This window comes from Arvicola amphibius, chromosome 10 (genome assembly GCF_903992535.2).
Source record: "Arvicola amphibius chromosome 10, mArvAmp1.2, whole genome shotgun sequence".
Taxonomy (NCBI): domain Eukaryota; kingdom Metazoa; phylum Chordata; class Mammalia; order Rodentia; family Cricetidae; genus Arvicola; species Arvicola amphibius.
In genome coordinates this window covers 104,627,550-104,650,565 of record NC_052056.1, presented here as the reverse complement: position 1 = coordinate 104,650,565, position 23,016 = coordinate 104,627,550, and the positions used below count along the sequence as shown (strand labels likewise).

At 45.6% G+C, this 23,016-nt stretch overlaps 1 protein-coding gene across 6 annotated transcripts in view; it reads left to right on the top strand.

Annotated features, from left to right (window-relative positions):
* Positions 1-3,223: 3,223 nt before the first annotated feature.
* Zscan25 (zinc finger and SCAN domain containing 25) overlaps positions 3,224-23,016 on the top strand; it is a 35,649-nt gene continuing 15,856 nt past the window's right edge. For 2 of the 6 annotated variants that reach the window (XR_005287129.1, XR_005287130.1), the window contains exons 1-6: positions 3,224-3,361; positions 5,564-5,968; positions 8,471-8,672; positions 9,520-9,611; positions 10,992-11,115; positions 12,789-14,107. Coding sequence is in view for 1 of the 6 variants with exons in the window: in XM_038344977.1 (XP_038200905.1) it covers positions 5,582-5,968; positions 8,471-8,672; positions 9,520-9,611; positions 10,992-11,115; positions 12,789-13,618 (1,635 nt within the window). In the remaining 5 variants the exon portion in view is untranslated. Of the gene's footprint in view, positions 3,362-5,563; positions 5,969-8,470; positions 8,673-9,519; positions 9,612-10,991; positions 11,116-12,788; positions 14,596-23,016 lie in introns of those variants that run through there. The other 4 variants (XR_005287128.1, XR_005287127.1, XR_005287126.1 and 1 more) reach the window with 4 other exon arrangements.

The window sequence follows — 23,016 nt, the reverse complement described above, 5'->3', positions numbered from 1 at the left end:
GCACTCTACCAACTGAGCTACACTCCCAGCCTCAGACTCATTTTTTTTAAGATTTTATTTTTACTTTTGATTAATATTTTACATTTTCTTTACTTTTATTTTTAATTATATTGTATTTATATGTATATGTATGTATATATTTAAGTATATTGCCTGGCTATGTGTGGGTTTATGCATATGAGTACAGTGCCTGAGGAGGCCAGAAAGGGTGATGGGTTCCCTCTGATGCTAAAATTACAGGGGATTGTGAGCCACCATGTTGGTGTTGAGAATTGAACCTAAGTCCTGTGCAATAGCAGCCAGGCTCCTAACTGCTGACCTGTCTCTCCAGATCTCCAAGACTAATTTTTATTATGGTCTGAATATGTGAAAAAGCAACTAAAATCTCTTTGTTCCCATATTTAGCTCTGCATTCCCCCCCACCCCAAATCTCTCTAATTTTTTCTCCTTCTTCTTCTTGTTGTTTTGTTTGTTTGTGAAATACATATATATATGTGTGTGTGTGTGTGTGTGTGTGTGTGCGCGTACATATATATATATATACATATATATATATATATGTATATATATATATATATATATATATATATATATATATATATGGCTGTCCTGGAACTTGCTCTGTAGACCAGGTTGGCCTCTAACTCACAAAAATCCATCTGCCTCTGTCTCCCAAGTTCTGGTATTAAAAGCTTGTGTCACCACCGCCCAGCCTCTCTCACTTCTTTGATTAGCTATGGAAATTAAATAAGGGTGATAAGTTCCTGTGGAGTGCAGTACACTTTTGACTTAATGGAATCCTTATTTTCCATGGGTGGAGCTGTTTTATCATAACCATGACAGAGGTGAGTAGTTACATTTGCACATGAAGCAAAATTTGTTTTTAATTAAAAATACACCTTATTTATTCATGTACCGGTGTGCCATGGTGCAAGTGTAGAGGCCAGAGAACAACTTGTGAGAGTTTGGTTGTCTCTTTCCTCCAAATGGGTCCCAGCAATTGACCTCAGTTTGTCAGGCCTAGTGGCAGGCACCTTTAATCACTAAGTCATCTCAACCAACCACATGTAGCAAAATTTTACTAGGAGATTTTGGTTTTATTTTCCTTATTTAACCTATTTTTACAAGTTTTTACATATTTTTTTTCTTTTGTGACAAGAGTCTTGCTATGTAGCCCTGGCTAGCCTGGAACCTGAGCCTTTGGAGAGACAGACAGGTCAACTACCACTGCCTCATCCTGTCCTGAAGTCAGAGGTCTCCTGAGTGAGTGGATTCTGCCTGTCTATTTGTCTGTCTGTCTGTCTGTCTATCACCTATCTCTCTTCCTCTCATTACATGCAATCCAAACTGGCCTCGAACTTACTATGTAGCCCAGGCTGGATCTTACTTTATTGTTTTTCTTTTTTTTTTTTTTCAAGACAGGGTTTCTTTGCAGCTTTAGGGCCTGTCCTGGAGCTAGCTCTTGTAGACCAGGCTGGTCTCGAACTCACAGAGATCCACCTGCCTCTGCCTCCCGAGTGCTGGGATTAAAGGTGTGCGCCACCACCGCCTGACCTGGATCTTACTTTAATGTATAGCTCAGGGCAGCCTGAGCTGATTGGGATTACAGGCATGCACCACCATGCTAAAGCTTCTCTCTTCCATTGATAAGTTTGGGACACATGAAGTACATCAGCAATATTCAAACATATCATTTCCTTCAAATATATTGATGCCTTTCCAGGCACCAGTCTCTTTCCATCTTATTATTTATTTCTTGTTTACTTACTTAAATTTTTGAGACTATGCAGACTAGTAGTTTGGTCCTAAGCTGAGATCACAGAGATCTGCCTGTCTCTGCCTCCTGAGTGCTAATATTAAAGATGTATACCACCATGTCTGGTCTGAGCACCAGTCTCTGGGTTCCAGTATTCTCTGTCTTTTCCCAAAAGGGAAAATCCCTCATGTCGAACTAATCCCAACTGAAATGTCACCTGCTATATGACAACCTCCTTATCACAAGTTCTATCTTTCTTTTCTAAGAGAATCCAATGTACTTGTCTTTTTTTAGTAATTCTGTTATAGTTAAAACATTAAGCCAGGCAGGTGGTGGTGGTGCATGCCTTTAATCTGATCCCAGCTCTCTGAAGCAGAGGCAAGTGGATCTCTGAGAATTTGAGGCCAGCCTGATCTACAGAGAATTCCAGGACAGCCAGGGCTGTGACACAGAGAAGCCCTGTCTCAAAAAAAACCCCAAAAAACAAAAAACAAAAACAAAAACAAAACAAAAACAAAAACCAAACACACAGTCATTAGTCAGGCATGGTAGTGGTAGCATTTAATCCTAGCACCAGGAGACAGAGGCAGGCAGATCTCTGTGAGTTTGAGGCCAGCTGATCTACAGAGTGTGTTCCTTAACAGCCAGGGCTCCATAGAAACTTTGTCAAGCAAAAACGGCTTTGGGTAGATCGTGTTTGTTTGGGCTTACAATTCCAGGTTACAGTCCTCATTGTAGGGAAGAAGAGGCAGCACGAACTTGAAGCAGGTGGCCATATTCCACCCACAGTCGAGAGCAGGAAGATATTAGTTAATGTATGCACCCTTACCACTTAGCTCCCTTTCTCCATTCTTTCATAGTCTAAGACCCAAAACCAGGAAATGGTCCCACCCACAGTAGTCTGTGTCTTTCCACATCATGCCCACAGGCCAACCTGACAGGGAGGGATTGTCTAACTCCTCATTGAGACTTTCCTGGGTGATGCTAGATTGTCAAGGTGACAGTTAAAACTAACCATCACCTTTCCTAAAGGAACATATGTCAATCACCTTCTAAGTTATTTATGTTCAGGACCACTGAGGTGACTCAGTGGGTCAAGGAGCTTGGCCCCAAGCCCGGTGGTCTGAGTTCTATCCCGGGAACTACAGAGGAAGGTGAGACCTGACTCCTCAGGTTGTCCAGACACACAATAAATAAATACACGTAAAATGTTAAAATATTTATGCTTATACCCATAGACTAGCCTAGCGCAGAAATGCTCCTTTTTTGTAGAGATTCGTTTAAAAAAAAAATGTACGGAAGTGCGGAAGAGCCAGGAAAATAGATGGTGAGCCTGCACTAGTCATGACCCACCATAGAGATATGCCTCCTTCTGAGACCTCCGAGCGTCCTAGAGAGGAACCGGACGCGGGCCCTTTCATTAGGGCACCTGCCTGACAGCATCCGCCACTCACTTCCGGTCCGCGCAGGCCTGGGCAGGTGCTGAGCGCGCAGGCAGTCCAGGCCGCGGCGGGCTCCGGGCGGGTCTGGCACGGAGCGGGTTGCAGCTCGGCGGGGCAGCTGCGGCCCGGAAGGTCGCCTCTCCACGCACAGCCGTGGTCTCAGGTAAGAACCGGGCGGGTCGCGGCCTGGCCAGGCGGAGAGAGCCTAATGCAGGGTGGGAAGACCTTGACCCTGCGCCTCTAAGAAGTGGGGCGATTTAGACGCGGATGCAGGGCAGTCGTTGGAAGAAGAGCCACGCGGCACCTTCTGTCTGCCAGAGGCCTGCGGGGAAAGACCCACGAGGGGCCTGTTGCCCGCAGGGCGCCGGCGGAACGAGCTAGGCAATAGCTGGCTCGTTCGAGAAAGCTCGATACGGCAGAGAGACGAGTACTGTAGACGGAAAGTGAGGAGTCGGTTTAAGGGGCGGGTGGAGAAAAACACGAACAGCCAGTAGAATCTGTAGCCGAAGGTCGTGGCCTCTCTCGCCCGCTAGTTGCGCCAACAGTCTGAGCGCTTTTGTGCTTTGGAGCATGGGGCCTGTCTCTCCAGCCTGCCCGCCCGGAAGTAAACAAGACTCATTTTTATGGACTGCTTTGCAGCCTCTTTTTTCCTCAGGTGTAATGTTCGCTTCCCACCCGTTCTCCCGTTCTCCATTCTCTTTCTTCCAGCTGTGTAACCAGATTGTCCTAGAACTCACCGTCTACCAGCCTAAACCAGGTTCCGGGATTACAGGCAACTACTTCCGTGGCTGTTAATCTTTCTTTTTTGCGAGACGAGCTCACTGTGCACTGTGTAGCTCTGGCTGTCCTGGAACTCACTATGTAGACCAGGATGGCCTCTAACTCACAGAGAACACCTGCCTCTTCATCCAAATGCTGAGAGATTTAAGATGGTGGGTGGGTTTTTTTTTTTCTTTTCCCCTCATATTTGTCTATGTACCACGTGTGTGCCAGGTGCCCACAGTGTCCAGAAGACACAGCAGATCTTCTGGAACTGAGTTACAGCAGGTTATGAGCCACTGTGTGGGTGCTGGGAACTGAGCCTGGTTCCTCTGCAAGAGCAGTGGGTGCTCTTAATCACCGGGCTGTCTCTCCAGCCCATTCTTTCTTCTTTTTAAAACTTCCATGTTTTTGGAGGGAGACGGTTCTATATGCTGCTTGCCTATTCTTTCTGTGTCTCCTCTTTTACTTATTCTCTTGACACTTTTGTTCATGCATACAGCACGTCTTGACTATTGCTACCCTAACTCCCCTCCCCCACTCCTCCCAGGGACACCCAAACACCCCTTTTCATATCCTCTTCTTTTTTGTTGGGATGCTGACTGATTTTACTGGTTTAGTCCCATGCAGGTATATAAGTCATGTGTGGCAATAAGTTCATGAGTGCAGTGGCTGTGTCACATCCAAAAGACAGCATGTCTCTTTCCCACCTTCTGGCTCTTACCTTCTTTCTGTCCCTGCTTCCACTATGTTCCCTGAGCCTTGGCTGTGTAGGGGTGTTGACACAGTTGTCCCATTTTGGGATGAACACTCAGCTTTGGCCAGTTATAAGTGTCTGTGCAAACTGTAGGCAGAACGAGGCTTCCGTGACTAAGGCTGAGAGTAGCTCATCTGTGGATATCAACATAAATGTTTAGAAGGTGGTTTGATGCCATGTCTGCTTTAGCAAAATCATAGTTGTAGGTTCTCCCTTAGGCCCAGTCTCCCTGTCTATGGGTTTTTGACCAGGTTTACAGTATCAGGCATGAATTCCCTCCTGTGGAACAAGCCACAAATCCAGTCAGAAAGTAGTTGGTTGCCTTCAAGCCACTATTAACAGCAGTGGACATATCTTGTCTGGCAGGTCATTCCTGCAGGCTTCCCTGCTGTGTACTACCGGCAATGACTTTTCTCCTTCAGGGGCCTGGATAGCACCTTTCAGCACTATGAAAACTAGTTAATGGGGAGGAAAGTTCCAGGTCAGTTCCAGCTTGATTTCTCGGGGTGCTGCAACCAGAATGTATTGTGTCTTCAGCAGCAGGGCTTTACCATCTAGGTACACGGGCAATCAAGAGCAGTGGCAATAGCCTGTGCAGCATTGTCTTTAGACCGAAAGCACCGTCACAATCAAGCCACTAGTGAATTTGTTGGTGTTGACCTCAAAGTTTGTCTTGGTCTTGATTTTGCCTGCTTTGCTGTTTCTACCCTGACTAACTGAAGCCCCAGATCAGCTGATAGGATTTGAAGATCTGTATCAGCTTCCTGAGAACAAACAGAAAACTGGATGGGCAGACCTCCTGTGTGCATTTTCTGTTCTCAGAAGGGCCCTCTCTGTTGTCATCCTCAGGCTTGCTGGAGCTTGAAGATGCTGAAGGAGCGCCTGGAGATGGCAGAAGATCCTCAGCAGCAGATGGGTGCTCCAGTGGTGAAACTGGAGAAGGAGCTGCCCTGGGGCCGGGGCGGGGAGGACTCCAGTCCTGAGGCATTCCGGCTGAGGTTTCGGCAGTTCCGCTACCAAGAGGCCGCTGGTCCCCAAGAAGCCCTCAGGGAGCTCCAAGAGCTCTGTCGGCGGTGGCTACAGCCGGAACTGCACAGCAAGGAGCAGATCCTGGAGCTGCTGGTGCTGGAGCAGTTCCTCACCATCCTGCCCCGAGAGCTCTACACCTGGATCCGAGAGCACAGCCCAGACAGCGGCAAGGCTTTGGTAGCCATGGTGGAGGACCTGATGGAGAGCACACCGGAGGCCAAGGCGGTGGGTGAGAAGAGGGTGTCCAGGCCTTGTGCGGTTGGTGTGGGAATCAAAAATGGAGAGGTTAAGGAAGTAGTGAGAGTGGATGAGACTTAGACCCTGCTCCATCATCCCCTAGCCCCAAACAGCCTTTCTAGAGAGTGTTTTAGCAAGAGTCAGAGTTGAAGAGATGGCTCAGTGGGTAAAGCACTTGCTCTGCAAGCATGAGGACCCAAGTTCAGATCTCCAGGACCATGTAAAGGTCACGTGAGGGAGTGTGCACGTGTATTCCCAGTGGTGAGATGGTGGAGAAAGGAAGAAGAGCCCCCAGAAGTTTGCAGTCCAGATAGGCAGACGTCCTCAGCAGGGATGAGCAAGAGTCCCTGTCATAAGGTGGAAGACGAGAACCAGCACTGGAAGTTGTCCTCTGACCTCCACACATACTCAGTGCCGTACACGCCTTTACTCAGTGCATGACATGAACACACACACACACACACACACATATATACTTAGAAGATTTTTTTTTTTTTTTAAAAAGAGCCATCTCTAGGGAAGATATTCATGGTTTAGGCATCAGGGACCCCTGGATGAGCTTCAAATCCAGTGAATGTAGTTTAGCTTGTATTCCAGGTCCACTGTGAGCTTTGCATGCCCTTGGGGAAGAGGCTAGTGGCAGTGATTCTGCCAGTGGCAACTGGAATTTAAGCACAACCTCACTCTGTCACTTTGGGATTTCTTACTCAACTTTCGGTACCTCCGCTCAGGCAAAACCAGATTTGTGGATTCACTTTGTTGCAAAAAGCAGTTTTAGAAAGAGCAGAGTGGGGTATATTAAAAGACATTTTTTTTTAGGGGTTGGGGAGATAGTTCAGTGGATGGAGCATTTGCTGCAAACGAATGAGAACTGGAGTTCGGCTTCCCGGCTCCCACATACATGCATAAATGCTGGGTATAGGCTTGATAGTCCGCAATCCACTCAGGAGGTGGAGTTAGCATCCGCTGTGTGAGCTGGCTAGGTAGACAGTGAAATCAGCAAGCAAGAAATCAAATGACAGACTTTGCCTAAATGCATAAGATACAAAGTGATAAAGGCAGACACTGAAGTCACCCATTGTCCTCTGTGTGCATGCACATGTACCCACATACATACCATACATATATACCATACATATCTATACAAAGAAAAGACATTTTAAATACCTTTGAAATTTTTGTTTTATTCTGTTTTGTGTGTGGTGTTCTGCCTGCAAGTGTTTCTGTGCAGCGTGTGCATGCAGTGTCTCTGGAGTCCAGATCCCTTGCAACTGGAAGTATAGCTACTTGTGAGCTGCCATGTGGATGCTGCAAGTTGAACCAGGGTCCTCTGGAAGAGCAGCCAATACTCTTAATCACTGAACCTTCTCTCTGGCCCTTAAATAACTACCTTAAGGCCAGGAGTTACCAGAGAGAGAGATGCTCATATTTTGACTCACAGTTTTTTGGAAAAGTGTGGTGGCAAGACTGTGAGACAGCTGACCACGCACATCTGCCTTCAGGAAGCAGTGATGAATGCTGGCGCTCAGATCACTTTCTCCTTTTGTTTTAAAGATTAAGACATTTACTTCTTTTTATTGTGCGTATGTGTGTTAGAATGTGCACATATATTTGAGTATCCACAGAGGACATTGGATCCCCTGGCGCTACAAGCTACAGGTAGTTGTGAGCTGCCTGGTGTGGGCACTAGGAACAAAACTTAGGTCCTCTGCAAAAACAGTATGCACTCTTTGCTACCGAGCTTTCTCCTCTAATTCAGTGTAGGACCTCAGCCCATGGGATAGTGGGGCTGCGTTTAAGGTGGGGCTTGCTACCTCAGGTAAGCAAATCTAGACACATATTCCTCCCCGATAAGCCCAGAGGTTTGTCTCATAGGTGACTCTAGAACTGTCAAGTTGATTATCAGTATTTAAATCTATGAGAGAGAAGAAAAGGGAGCAGGGCCTTGTTTCTATGAGAATTCACTGCAAAGCTTCACTTTTTGTAGAGCCGCTCTTTCTCATTAGCTAGTTCATTTTGGAAGCATTTATTTAGCTTTCTTCATATGGAAGAAGTCAACAGCTTTCTTTCCTTTCCTCTTCCACTGTTTTTCTCCTTTCTCTTTTGCACCTCCCCTCCTCCCTTGCTCTCTCCTTCTTTCCTGCTCTTCTTTCTAGTCTTTTTTTTAAACAGGGTTTACTGGGCAGCCCTGGTTTGCCTGCAATTTACTAATTAGACCAGTTAGACCAGACTGGCTTTGAACGCAGGGGTTGGGGGCTTCCCCCCTCTACTGGGTGCTAGGATTACAGGTTGGACCATCATACTGGGCTTATGTGGTGCTGGGGATGGAACTCAGGGCTTCAGGGCTTGCAGGGCTTTATGCATGTGAGGCAAACACTCTACTATCTGATTTGCACCACTAGCCTTGCTTTCTTTTTCAGTTTTATTTCAGCTCTTTTTCTAACAGTCTCCAGCAGGTCTCATTCTAACTGGTATGGGCATTCTTCTTAGGTTCCATGCCATGCCCAGGGAGAACAGCTGGTCACAGCCCTTGGTGGAGGATCTTGGCAATCAGACATCCACTTGGGACCAGTAGAAGTCAAGCCTGAGTGGGGGATGCTGCAGGGGGAAGGAGTTCAAAGCCTGGGCCCAAGCACTGCAGAACAGCTGAGCCAGGGCCCTGGAGATGGGACACAGGCCTTCCAGGAGCAAGGTAAGATGCCAGTGATGAGGATGAAAGGTCAGCACTGGGCTAAGTAGTTACTGGTAAAGTATAATATTGAGGTTCTCTCTCGCCTCGGGTGTCTGTCTGTCTGTCTGTCTGTCCCCCCCCCCCCAAGTAATAAATGTCCAATTCTATCTAAAAAAAAAAAAAAAAAAAGTATAATACTGAGTTTTCCAGGCTACTTCCTTTACCCCAGTAGGAAACAGATGAAATGGTTTTTTACACCTTGACTGGTTTTACGGACACATCTAGAATCATGTTCTCTTATCATTTCTTCTTCCTTCTCTTCATACCCTTTCTAGAACCACTAGGAACTATGCTGATGATATGGGAGAGTTAGTTACTAAGTGAGGAGACAAGCCACACCAACATGAGGCTTCATTATTACTGAGTCTCAGAAAGTTGTTTTCATGAATGACTCAGGGGTGTGACTAACTCTGAGGGGACAGGGTTGTGATAGTCTTCTCAGCCAGAAAAGGGCAGGGGACTCCCAGACTCTTGGCTATATAGGTCATTGTGATACTGAAGTAATTCTCTCTTTTCTCTCTTTCTCTTTTGTTTTATTTTTTTTGTTGTTTTTTTTTAATGTTTGAGATAACATTTCTCTCTGTAGCCCAGACTGTTCTAGAACCTGCTCCATAGAGCAGGGTGGCTTGAATTCAGGGAGACCCACCTGCCTCTGCCTCCCAAGTACTGGGATTAAAGGCATGCGGCCACCACTGCCTAGCCCTGATGTAATTCTTTGTGGTCTGTAGTTCTGAGATGGTGTGTATTGGGGTGGGGTGCTTTTGAGCTGGGGAACAACAGCCCTGATCCTTTCTTGTATTCTGTTCAGCACTGCCCATTCTTCATGCGGGTCCAGGTCTTCCCTCTGTGAGCACCAGAGACCAAGAAATTGCTGCTGGGTTCCTTGCAGCAACAACCCAGGTGAGCTAATGTTTCTGTTGTGGAGATTTCTTGATTTGTTTATTTTTTGAGACAGGACCTTATGTAGCCCAGGTTACCTCAAACTTAATATGTAGCTCATAGGGCCAGAGAGATGAGTCAGCAGTTGAAAGTGTTTCCTGTTCTTCCAGAAGACACAAGGTAGGCTTCCAATATTCATGTCTGACGGATCACAGCTTTCTTGTAGTTCCAGCTCAGCAGATCTGAGGCTCTTTTCTGGCCCCCCATAGGGTTACACATATGTCTCTGCCTCTTTATCACATGTACAAAAGTATCATTAATTTAAAAAAAAAGTAGAAGATGATGTCTTTATGCTCCTGATCTTTGTGTTTCCACATCCTGAGTGCTGGGATAATGGGCATGCAGCACTACACCTTACTGTGTGATGCTGAGGATGGAGCCCTGGGCTTTGGACATGATAGGCAAGCACTCTACCAGCTGATGCTTATTCCTAAGTACCATACTCCATTTTGTTTATTTAACATGCTTTATTCTTTTACATTAAAATGTATCATTTATCCTCTTGTGTGCGTTTGTATAAGATAGATATGTGGGTGTCCATGCCACTACGTGTGTGGAGGTCAGAGGACAGCTTCGTGTAGTTGTTTCTCTACCTTTCCATTGGTCATAAGGCTTCACCTACTGAGCAGTTCTTTAGAAAAGCATAGCCTTAAGGTGGGGCTTGAGGGAACACACAGGCTTCCAGGCTGAAACTTGAGGAGGTTGCTGAGATGGCGAGGCCAAGCAAGGCCATAGTAGCAGGGTCTGAACCTGTTGGTCACCCTATGTTAAAGCTGTGGGAAGATGGCAGTTCTCCCAGCTCATCCAGGGACCAGTTGCTTCTGTCCTTGCTGTGCTTTAGCCTGGTTTCGAAGCTCCTGGTAGACTACCTCACCTTTTTTTGACAATGTATTTAGTGTATGTGTTGTGGGAGGTGTGCCACAGTGCTCATGTAAAGGTCGGAGGACAGCTGGCTAGAGCCAGTTCTCTCCGTCCACCATTTCATGTCTAGGAACTCGGTTGAGGTCTGGCTTGGCAGCCAGCACCTTAACACTGTGAGTTATTTCAACAGCTCTAGGGTTTTTACTTTTTTCTCTTAATTTATTTTTATTTTTTTTAGGTGTATGAATGTTTTGCCCGCACATATGTGTGTATGTATGTGCATCACATGTGTGCCTGGTGTACTCAAGAGTCCAGAGGATAGCGTCTGATCCCTCGGAACCGTTAGTTACAGGCAGTTATATTAGTTGTTATATAGGTACTAGGAACTTAACCCCGGTCCTCTAGAGGAGCAGCAAGTGTTCTTAATGGTTGAGCCATCTCTGTTCTTTCCTTATCTATGGCAGTCTCTTGTTGTTTTAGGGTCTGGGGCCTTTTAAAGACATGGCTCTGGCTTTTCCTGAAGAGGAATGGAGGCACGTGGCCCCAGCTCAGATTGACTGCTTCGGGGAATATGTGGAATCACAAGACTGTGGGGTACTTCCAGGTAAGACTGTTGCCTGGCACAGGTGAGAAAGGAGTTTTGAAAGCTGCAATTTAAGAGTCTTGCCCTAGCCATGGTGCTGCTGACTGGATAGTATAGGGAGTGTGGGCAAGTCTAAGGGGCATCGAGCTCTGGAGAGAAAGGAAAGGAGCAGAAGAGGAGCGCTTGGTCTGGTTCTCCAGCAGATGGTTACTGAACACCCCCTGCATGCAGGCCGTATGTGGCAGCTTTTTGTTGGGACAGGGAGTGTGCTAGATGAGAGAATGTAGTGTGTGGGTGTGCTAATAAGTGTAGCATAAGTGAGGGCTAACTGATTATATCAATGTAAAAGAGGCCAGGGGAAGAGATCTCTAGGGTGTGCTCTTCATAGAAATCTGAGTTAGATTTGTGTATGTGTGATGTATGTGCACATATGTATATGTATGCACATAGCTGTGCTCATGCCCAGAGGATAGAAGAGGGAGTGTTGGGTTTCTCCCATTGTCACTCTGCCTTACTCATTTGAGGCAGGGTCTCTCTCCCTTAATCCGGAGCTTGACTTTTTCAACTAGACTGACAGTCCTAGTGATTATCCTGTCTCTACCACCACAATGGTGGTGTTACAGCATGTATAAGACCACACTGAGCTTGTTCTATGCATGCTGAGATCCGAACTCAGGGCCTCAAGTTACACAAGTGCTCTAAACCACTGAGTCGTCTCCCCGGCCCCAATGAGTTAGATTTTTGAAGGAAGTAAAAGTCTGAATGAACAGAACCTTAAGTGGGGGGCGGGTATTAAAATCTGTCAGTCAGTTCAGTATCATGGCAGGGAGGTGGTAAGGAGTAAAGAAAGGTCAGAGTTCAGGGTTCATGGACGTGAAAGGTGTTGAAGTTGTTGATCAAAGGAAAAGAAGAGGACCCATTAATGGGACATACTAGGAAGCTGGGTATGGTTATGTAGGCCTGAGATTTCCCCCTTCAGGATTGCATGAGTTCAAAGCCAGCATGTGTTAAAGAGCAAGATCCTCTATCTTAGAAAGCCAAATCATCACCACCAACATGAAGGAATGCATTTGGAGAAGAAGACATGGTGCATGAAGTTCCCTGGGTGGTCACTGTTCAAGGAAGGCAGAAAAGGAAGTGAGAGGAGTCTCCTTTCCGATGTTTCTTTCCAGCAGGGCCATAGCATCACAGTGGGAGAGCAAACCTTCAGGTCTGAGGAGGGATGACATTACAAACAGCCTTAGATAATATGCTGGAGCCCGAAAGCATAGGCAGCCATGGGGGGCCTGAAGAGGAGAGATGGCAGCCTGTAGGTCTGTTCATTCCTTTCAGATCCCCACAAAGAACTAAGCTTGTTCTTTTGTAAGTTTGGGGAATGGTGGTCGGAAGCCCATACCTAGTTCTGACCTAGCCCACCTGGCCCCTGGCATGCAGAAAACCTTAGATAACAGTGGAAAGTTACAACGGGGTTGTGTCTGTCTGCCTGTGTGTGGAAGAGCTGGTCTTGCTCACATTTGCGAGTAGGAGAGAGGGTGAGGCTACAAGGTCACAGCAGCTCTTTAGAGCTAGCAGAGAAACAGGGATAGAGAGACAGAAAGACAGGGTGGCACCTGATTTCTGGGCGTGAAGGAGAGCAGCAGTTGGAGGGTCTGTGCTGGAGCATCACCACAGTGTTAATCTCCTTTGCCACACAGGTCCTGGGAACAAGGAGAAGGAGGCCAAACCCCAGCAGGAAGATCTGAAACGAGCATTTGTTGGGTTGACTTCCGATGGGTTTGGAGAAACCACCATCCAGGTTCCTGGACCAGGGGGTGCCTGTGAGCAGGAGCCTGGGGGATCTGGAGCCAGTTTACCTGGGCTCCCTGATCCTCAGCATGGGGTCCCCCTGCCAGACACCCTTAACACCCACAATTCTTTCTGGAAACCTTTCCAGTGCCCTGAGTGTGGAAAAGGCTTTAGTCGCAGCTCCAACCTTGTCAGACACCAGCGAACACATGAAGAGGAGAAGTCCTTTGGCTGTGTGGAGTGCGGGAAAGGTTTCACACTGAGGGAGTACCTCACCAAACATCAGAGGACCCACCTGGGCAAGAGGCCCTATGTGTGTGGTGAGTGCTGGAAGACCTTCAGCCAGAGGCATCACCTGGAGGTGCACCAGCGCAGCCACACAGGGGAGAAACCCTATAAATGTGCAGACTGCTGGAAGGGCTTCAGCCGGAGGCAGCACCTGCTGGTGCATCGCAGGACACACACTGGGGAGAAGCCCTACACCTGTGAGTGTGGCAAGAGCTTCAGCAGGAATGCCAACCTGGCGGTGCACAGACGTGCACACACTGGGGAGAAACCCTATGGCTGCCAGGTATGTGGCAAGCGCTTCAGCAAGGGGGAGCGGCTGGTGCGGCACCAGAGGATCCACACGGGCGAGAAGCCCTACCACTGCCCCGCCTGCGGCCGCAGCTTCAACCAGAGGTCCATCCTCAACAGGCACCAGAAGACCCAGCATCGCCAGGAGCCCCCTGTGCAGTGAACGTATCGTGGGACCGCTCTGCCTCGGGGGTGTCTTGCATTGTACCGAGTGGCCTGGGCAGTGCCCAGTGAAGGACAACAGAATGTGCACAAGCAGGAGGAGGACAGAGCCTGGTGTATGGAGGGCTTCTAGAGGGCCCACAGTTTCCTTCACCTGTTGTAGGGAAACACAATCCTAAGCTTCAGTTTTTTTGGGGGGAGGTGGTTGGGAACCCACCTCCTGAGCAAGTTTGGAGGTAAGGGCAAAATTTTATTGCATATTGGCAACTTGAAGCTCATTTTTCTTTTCATTTTGAGATAAGGTCTCGTATTATTTAAGATGGTCTCAGACTAGTTGTGTAGCTAAAGATGATTTTGAACTTCTGATACTCCTGCCTCCATCTTCCCATTGCAGGGATTATTGGAATGTGCCACCATACCTGGCTTATGCTATGTTGGAGATGAAACCCAGGGTTTTGTGCATGCTAGGTGGGGTACCCTACTGACTGAGGTATGTGCCCAGCCTTGAAGCTCAATTTTTAGAGAGCTCTGTCTTGCCTGTGAGATCTTTATCTCAGGCCTGCCTTCCTTCTGTTTTTCATTTGAAAATATTAAGCACCTACTGTGCTCCTGGCTCAGAGAAAGCCATGGTGATTGGGACCAGTGAGATCTTGGAGCTTGTGAGCAAAGCCGGAGCAGTAGCTTGTAAGTATCCCAAAGCACGTGTTGTTGCAAGTGCCACATCAGAACCTTGGTACACTCCTGTGCTAGCCTGTTCCTGTGTGAGGTCTCACATGCCCACCACCTCAGGTGGGGACTTCTCTCATGCAGCCTTGTTTATTTAGCTTTCTTGGCAGCCTTATTGTCGTGGACTAGAACATTCTACCCTCATCCATAAAGTCTTCCCCTCCCATTACTCCTTGCACTGTAACCACAGCTACTAGGAAATGAATATTTTGCTACTGATCATTGAATAAACGTGAACATATTTTAAGACAATTAGTAACTTCCCTGAAAATACCCGATGAATTTAATCTGAAAGACAAACTAGTATTAATGCTCTGTATTTGATGACACTTTCGTATATATAATACCTCAGTGAGAGTGAGGGGCATGTGTATGTGATGTTGGGGATTAAACCTATAGCCTAACGTGCTAGGCAGGCATCATGCCGCTAAGCTATATCCCCAGCTCTAACTCTCCCCTTTTTTAGAAGTTAATTTTGATAAGTTGCTCAGGCTGACTTTGGAATTGTTTTATGGTCCATTCAAGCCTTGAAACCTCCAGCTCCATTCTCTGGCATCGGTAGAATTCCACATCTGCTTCACCAGGCTAACTGACCTCTTTGTTTTTTATCTCATTTATCCTGTTTATTGAGGTCCTGCATTGTGGTAGGAGCATTTCTGTAAGCTTAGGTTGCATCAGTGAATCAAACAGGGACTATTCTTGAGCTTGAGCTGAAGAGATGGCTCCATGGATAAGAGAGTTGCTACTCTGACAGAGGACCCAGGTTTGGTTCTGGCAGCTTACAGCAACATGTAGCTGCCCCTCCAGGGGATCCAACACATTCTTATGGGCTTCAGTCTTCCAGCTTCTGTGGGTACTTGATTCCCATACACAGACCTCCCACGAGTATGAACATAATTAAAAATAAATCTTTACAGGCTGGAGAGATTATTTAGCCATTAAGAGTGCTTATTGCTCTTGCAAGAAGACCTGAGTTTGATTCCCAACATTCACATTGAATGGCTCAATGCTTCCTGTAACTCCAGCTCCTGGGGATTGGACAACCTCTTCTGGTGCCTGCACACAAGTGCATATCCACAAACAGACACATATACATGTAAATAACATGTTTTAAGAAATCCCTGAGCTTGTAGGATTTTCAACTTTGCAGATGAACTATATCTTCAGAGCCTGTGGATAGCCCATGAATCCTCTGGGTCTGCGGATTTTTTGTTTGTTGTGTTTTTAAGATAATGGTCTCATTATGTAGACCAGGCTGGTCTCCAACTCAGAGAAATATGGCTGCCTTTGTTTCCTCAGTGCTGAGATTCAGGATGGGGTTTAACATGGAGCTTCTTGCTCTGAGTTACATTTCCCACCCACCTTATGATACCGAATAGTCCCTCTCCAGTCATTTGGACTCTTGTCATCTGACTTTTAGGGACGTGAATACCAACTTCTAGTTTCATTTCTATTGCTGTGGTCATATAGCCTGACCACCACCACTCCCCCCCAAAAAAAATACTTAGGGGAAAAAGGATTTAGCTCACGGCTACAGGTTGCAGTCAGTTACTGTGGGAAGTCACAGCAGAAGCTTGAAAACAGCTGGTCACATCACTCGGGAAAGATGAGAGAAGGCTGGAGAAGTGACTGAGTGCTTGAGAGCTGCTCTCAGAGGAGCAGAATTTGGGTCCCAGCTCCCATGTTGGGTGACTCAAAACCACTTCTAACTCTAGCTCCAATGGATCCAATGGCCTTTGTTGATCTTTGCAAGTACCTGACTGCATGAGCGCGCGCGCGCACACACACACACACACACACACACACAGATTTTTTTTTACACATCTTAAACAGCAAGTGGCAGGTAGATCTCTAAATTTGAGGCCAGCCCGGCCTACAGAGTGAGTTCCAGGACAGCCAGTCTCGAAAACCTGTCTTGAAAAATAACAACAAAAAGCAGAGAGATGCACGCATGCTTATGCCTGCTGTGTTCAACCTTTTCTCATTCAACAGGCCCAGAACCCCTGACCAGGGTACAGTGTGGGCCATAGTTGTCTGTATCTTCCCACATCAATCAAGACAGTTCCCCACAGATAAGACCACAGGCCAAGCTGATCTCAACTGTGGCTAAGTGAAAGTTCCCAGGAGACTCTTGGACTGTCAGGTTGACAGAACAAGCACAGCAAGGGCAAGGTGAACCCCATTTTGCATGTATGTGCTGGCTCAGCAAAGTTGGGTTGTCTGTAGACATTCAAAACACATTTCCTTAAAAGTGACAACCTGGGGCAGGGAAGATCCTAGAGGTAAAACATTTGTTGTGCAAGCATCAGGACTGGAGTTCAGATACCCAGCGCCAAGTGGGCTAAGTGGGCTTGGCTGCTCTGCCTACCTGTAATTCCAGTTTTAGGGAGGTGGAACCTGCAGACAGGTCCCCAGAGCAAGCTGGCTAGCCAGAGTAGCTAAAAGAGCTAGGTCTGGGTTTATCAAGAGATCCATCTCAGTATACAAGATGGAGAGAGGGGCAGGGAGACACCCAATATCAACCTTGGTGGTCACACACACATGTGACCACCCAGACACCATATATGTAAGCAAAAAGGGCAGTGTAACTACATTTTCTTGTACTAATTCCCTGGCATGAAAGGATTTCCCTGCTGTTAAATTCTTTAAATTTTATTTTTACATGTGTGTGCATGTACACACAATTGCCATGGCACACATGTAGAGAGGTCAGAGGACAGTTTTCAGGAATTGGTGAGTTTTGGAAAATGAACACTGTTTTTCAGGCCTGATGGCAAGCACCTTTACCTGTTGAGCCTTTTTCTTTTTTGGCTCTTGCTGTTCATAAATTTGAGAACTTAAGTAACATGAGTATCCCTAATGCCATGGCTTTGACTGGGCTTTCGAGGCAATGTCTTGTTGACTGTGCTGTTATAATTGCAAGCTATAGTTTTGCTCAGGGTGCCTCCTGATATTCTTTTACTGAGACTTTCATTTTACATTGTAAATAAAGTAATTAGGGGCTGTGGGTATTTGCTGTGTGAGCATGAGGACTTGATGGGTTCAGTCCTCAAAACCCATATGAGCCTCAGTTTGGTGGAGCTTACTGTCCAACCATCTTAGCTTATAGATGAGATTCAGGCTGGTGAGATTCCCGGTCTTAAAATACAAGGTGGGTTCCATGAGGAATGGCCCCGAAGGTTAACCCCTGGCCCCCATAGACATGTATACATACACATGTATCCCTACACATGTGTGTGTGCATACATACGACAAAGGTACATGGTAATGAGAGTTACATGTGATTTTATTTCCCATTGGCAGGCAGCCATGACATTTAATATTTTTGTTTTTGGAGACGGGGTTGCTCTAAAACTCTGGAACTCTGTAGACCAGACTGACCTCAAACTCACAGAGATCTGCCTGCCTCTTCCTCCCTCCCAAGTGCTAGTATTAAGAACACATGCCACCACTGCACCACGGCATTTAATTTGTTTTATTCTTTATTTGTGAGTCTCTATGTATAATGTGACACAGTGTGTGTGTTCCGTGATTCTATTACTAGGACAATGTAAACTGGTGTCTACCTACCTCAGATAGGGAACCAGCAACAGACCGGAGTACCAACACCACCAAGGTCCAACCTGGCAAACAAATGAGTTTATTGTGGTTTTGTATACTATAGGGGAGGGGTGACCTACAGGAGCAGCTGCATTCCTGAAACCTACCTCAGGATGGATGAGGAATCACTGCAGAACTTGTAGGCAGCTTGACAGATTGTAGAATCACCTCTTCTCTGCATTCCTTAAACTGATTCTATAAGCTTGGGGAGGAAGGGCTTTGTAAATCTGGCCCATTTCAGGGACTTCCTGAGACTAGTGAATTGCTTACTGAGTTTTAACCAGTTTCCATTTAGAACTTACTGAGTCTCAACAAGTTTCTCTCTGAGATGGCATGTTCCAGTTTGGAGATAATTGCTACACAGCAGTGTGTGCAGGCACGCATTCCACAGCAGCTGCACAGAGGACAGAGGACAACCGATAGGAGTTGGTTCTTTCATTTTACTGTGAATCTAATGAATGAGACTCTAGTTGTTAGACTTGGTAGCAAGTATCTTTATCTAAAAGCCATTTCATCAGTACCATCAAATTTAAATTTTTAGATTAATTTTGTGCAGATGAGGGTTTTCTCTGCCTGTGTGTCTGTGTACCATGTGTGTACCCGGTACACTCAGATTCTCTGTGTACTAGGACAGATGGTTGTGAGCCACCATATAGATGCTTGGAATTCAACCTGGGTCCTCTGGAAGAGCAGACAGTATTCTTAACCACTGAGCAGTCTCTCCATCCTCCCCTTCCCCATTATTTTTATGTGTATGAGTGCTTTGCATGTATGTATGTGCACTGCATGCATGTCTGGTGCCCATGGAAGCCAGAAGAATGCACTAGATTGTAGCGGGGTCGGAGGAATTTGGAAATAACCAAAAATAGTCCTTTTAGAATAAATCAGTTTTAATAAAATGAGAAAGTGGGATACACTTACAAAACCAAAGCTCCAGCGAAGCAGAGAGTCAAACGGGAAAAAACAGGGCGGCTATCCCCAACCCCGTTCTTTTTAAGGGTACCTCTCTCCCCTGGGGCAGCCACGCCCCTGAACGCAGGGATTGGGCCAGCTGCCCCAACACTAGATAGTGTTACAGACTGTATGGGTGCTGGGAATTTGAACCCAGGTCCTCTACAAGAGCAGCAAGTGCTCTTAACCACTGAGCAACCTCTCCAGCTCTTATTGAATTTCTAAGCAGCAAACCCTATTCCTGTCTTTTTAAGTGTGTCCACGAGTTCATGTGAAGCAAGTGTAAACTTTATCTGAGATGCCCACAGTAAACAATGCTGAACTCTGTGTACAAAGTCAGCACTTTCCATTCCAGATCTCAGACAGATTAGGCAATGCTGGTGGCTCCTTGCCACCCAAGACCAATGGCAGGCTTCTGATGTGGGGGAATGGCTAACTGGACCTCTGTGTGACACGTGTCTTTCAAAACTAGGCAGGGACCAGGGTTTTATATACTAAACACAACAGTGTGTATGTTTCTCTGAATGAATAATAATAACAATAAAAATATGAATGTGTGTACACCAGAGGACAACAACCTTGGCTGTTGTTTCTCAGGTGGTTATCTTTTTTTTAAAATAAAAAATACATTTACTTATTTTGTATGGGGTGTGTGTGTGTGTGTGTGTGTGTGTAGACATCTTAAAGAAGTTGGTTCTCTCCTTCCACCATGTGGATCTTGAGGCTCGAACTCAGTTAATTCAGGCTTAGTTGGAGTTAGACACCTTTACTGCTGAGCCATCTTTTTTTTTTTTAAACCTTTTTATTATGTATACAGTATTCTCAGTGCTCTGCCTGCAGGCCAGAAGAGGGCACCAGATTTCATTACAGATGGTTGTGAGCCACCATGTGGTTGCTGGGAATTGAACTCAGGATCTTTGGAAGAGCAAGCAGTGCTCTTAACCACTGAGCCATCTCTCCAGCCCCCTGCTGAGCCATCTTGATGTCCCCATATTGTTGAACAAAAATTTGTTTTTAAACTCATTTTTGTGGGTGTATATGTTTTTCCTGCCTTTATGTATGTCCTTGTGAGTGCCTGGCTCCTCTGGAGGTCAGAAGATGTTGGCTTCCCTGGAACTGGGGTCATAAATAATTTCAAGCTACCATATAGGTTTGAAATTGCACCTGGGTCTTCTGCTAGAACAGTATTTTTTGTTTTGTTTTGTTTTTGTTTTTTTACCACTAAGCAATCCAGCCCTCCATCTTGGGATTGTAAGACAGGTCCTTTCATTTGTCAGGAACTCACCAAATAGGCTCAGCTGGCTTGTCAGCAAGCCCCCAAAGTCCTTCTGTTTCCACTGTACCACAGCACTGTGGTTACAGATGTGTGTGTAGTTATGCTTAGCTTTTTACCTGCATGCTAGAGATTTGAATCCAGGTCTTGATGCTTGCACAACCAGTGTTCTTAGTTGCTGAGCCATCTATCCAGCCTCTAGATTCAGTTCTTAAAAGAAATTCAGGATGAAGGGCTGGAGAGATGGTTTGGCAGCTAAGAGTTCTTGATGCTTTTTTTAGAGGATGCAATTCAGTTTCCAGCACCCCCTAACTCCAGCTCTAGGGGATTTGATGCATCCATGTGTACTCACACATACCCACACACAATTAAAAATAAATCAAACTGTGGGCTGAGTGATTTGTTACCCTTACCTGTTTTCACAGTAATCAACTATTTGTTGCTTCCTGTAAAGGCAATCAGGTTTTGTTTAGTACTTTGCGTGGAACCGTACCTTGCTCATATTTGGTGCTACTACACTTTGTAGTGCTAGGCAGTCATTTATAAAAATCAGTGCATTTATTGATTTAAACATTTGATATTGAACAGTCCAAATAGTTACAGAATCTGATGCTCAATATATTTCATCTTCAATCAATTGAAGCCTCTTTAATTTGACTTTATTAAAAAAAAGTGTATGTGTGCATGTGTGTAGACCTGAAGTTGATACTGTCTTTCTTGGTTCCTTTCCACTTTTATTTCACTAAGACAAGGTTATTTGCTGAACTCAGAGTTTACAGATTTGGCTAGCCTTAGCTTCACATATTTCCCAGGGGTCATCCATCTCTGCCTCTTGATCAACCAGAACTGGGCATTTTTCACTCATGTTCCCCAGATAAATTTCTTTTTTGAGACAGCTCTGACTATCCTAGAATTTGCTCTGTTCTAGGCTAGCCCCAAACTCAAGAGATCTGCCTGCCTCTGTAAATGGAGACTGCTCGTTCTTTTCCCAGCCACTCAGACCCAAATAATCACAGAAAAACTATATTAATTATAGCACCATTTGGCCAATGGTTTAGGCATATTCCTAGTTACCTCTTACCTCTTAAATTAACCATTTCTATTAGTCTATGTATTGCCATGTGGCTGGGGTGTAATCTCATTTTCTACATGTTCCTTGGCACCTGACTCATCTTCCTTTGACAGCTATATGGCATCTGCCTGTCTCTGCCTTCTTTCTCCCTGCATTCAGTTTAGTTTTCCTGCCGACCTATATTCTAGCCATAGGCTAGAGCAATTTCTTATTTTTAATTTTTTATTTATATATCTATTTTTTAGGCTTAAAGAGAATGAAGGTATTAAAACACCAGATGGTCAGTCTAAAACAACATTTGAAAACAAGCTTACAATGTGTGCCATCAGACAGCAATGGGAATAAAGAAAACAAAATAGGGGGGTTTCCCTAAAACAGCCTGTTATCTGAGTTAGGCTTTGTGAAATACTGCATAGCATATACAAACAAGTAAAAATGTGGTATCATCTGTAGTGAATATTTTTTTCTTTTCTTTTTTTCCAAGACAGGGTTTCTCTGTGTTACAGTCCTAGCTGTCCTGGAACGAGTTCTTGTAGACCAGACTGGTCTTGAACTCACAGAGATCCTCCTGCCTCTGTCTCCTGAGTGCTGGGATTAAAGGCGTGCGCCACCACTGCCCAGCTGTAAAGAACATTTTTAAATAATAAAATGTAGGACTGGGGATGTGGCTCAGTTGGTTCAGTGCTAGCCAGCATACACAGAGCTTTGGTTAAAGCCCTATCATTGTAAACCAGGCATGGTGGTTCACAGTGGTAATCCCAGCACTCGGGTAGCAAGGTAATAGGTTATCCTTGCTAAGAGCAATTCTGAGGTCAGTCTGGGGTACATGAGACCCTATCTCAGAAAATTAAAAATGAAAATCCAAAAATGCCGGGTATAGTGGCACGTGCCTTTAGTCCCAGCACTTGGGAGACTGAAGCTATCAGGCTTCTAGGGTTGGCGGCTATCCTAGTTTACATACTGAGTTCTAGGTCATCCACAGCTACATGGTGAAATCTTGTCTCAGAAACAACCCCCCAACAACCACACAAAACTTGACTACCTATAATATGCAAATATTTGTCCCATTCATACACTGATTGAAATGCATATACTATTCTTTCATGAAATCCCAAAGCACCTAAAATTATCCCAACTATACAAAAAGAAAATAGATAAAATATAGTATTAAGGAATTTCATTACCTGAAATTGCAAAATTAACTATGGGTATAAAGTGTTTGAGTTCCCTTCACTCCCATTCCATCTTTTTGCCGGCTTCTAGTGATGTGGTGTCTGCCCTTCTTATCTTCCTTTCCTATGAAAAGCATCACAATCCTGCACTCAAGGGAAACCTCCATCTCCCTTACCAGTCCGCCACCTCTTGGCATCAAGAATAAACAAGACAGCTTGATCAGTCTCTGCAACAGATCTTTTCTTCACTAGAGTTCTCCCTTAGACTTTAATTTCTTTGTAAGTCTGGCCTGTGAGATTTTATTGCTTTGTCACACTTCCTCTTTCTCATCAGTAGAGCTCACTCAAGGTCCGTCACAGCATCCTCTTCCTCAGTAGAGCTAGCTCCAGGTCCATCATACCTCCTCCAGGTCCATCACAGCTTCCTCTTGCTCAGTCAGTAGAGCTTGCTCCAGGTCCGTTTGCTTTTGTAGATCTCACATCCTGGTCATTGTCTTGCTCAGAGTAGTGCATTTGTGGATCTTGCTCTTGCTCATATGTAGTTTTTACTCATCAGAAACTGGTTTAAAGGGTGCGTGAAAAGCTTGACATTGAGACTTTGCTAC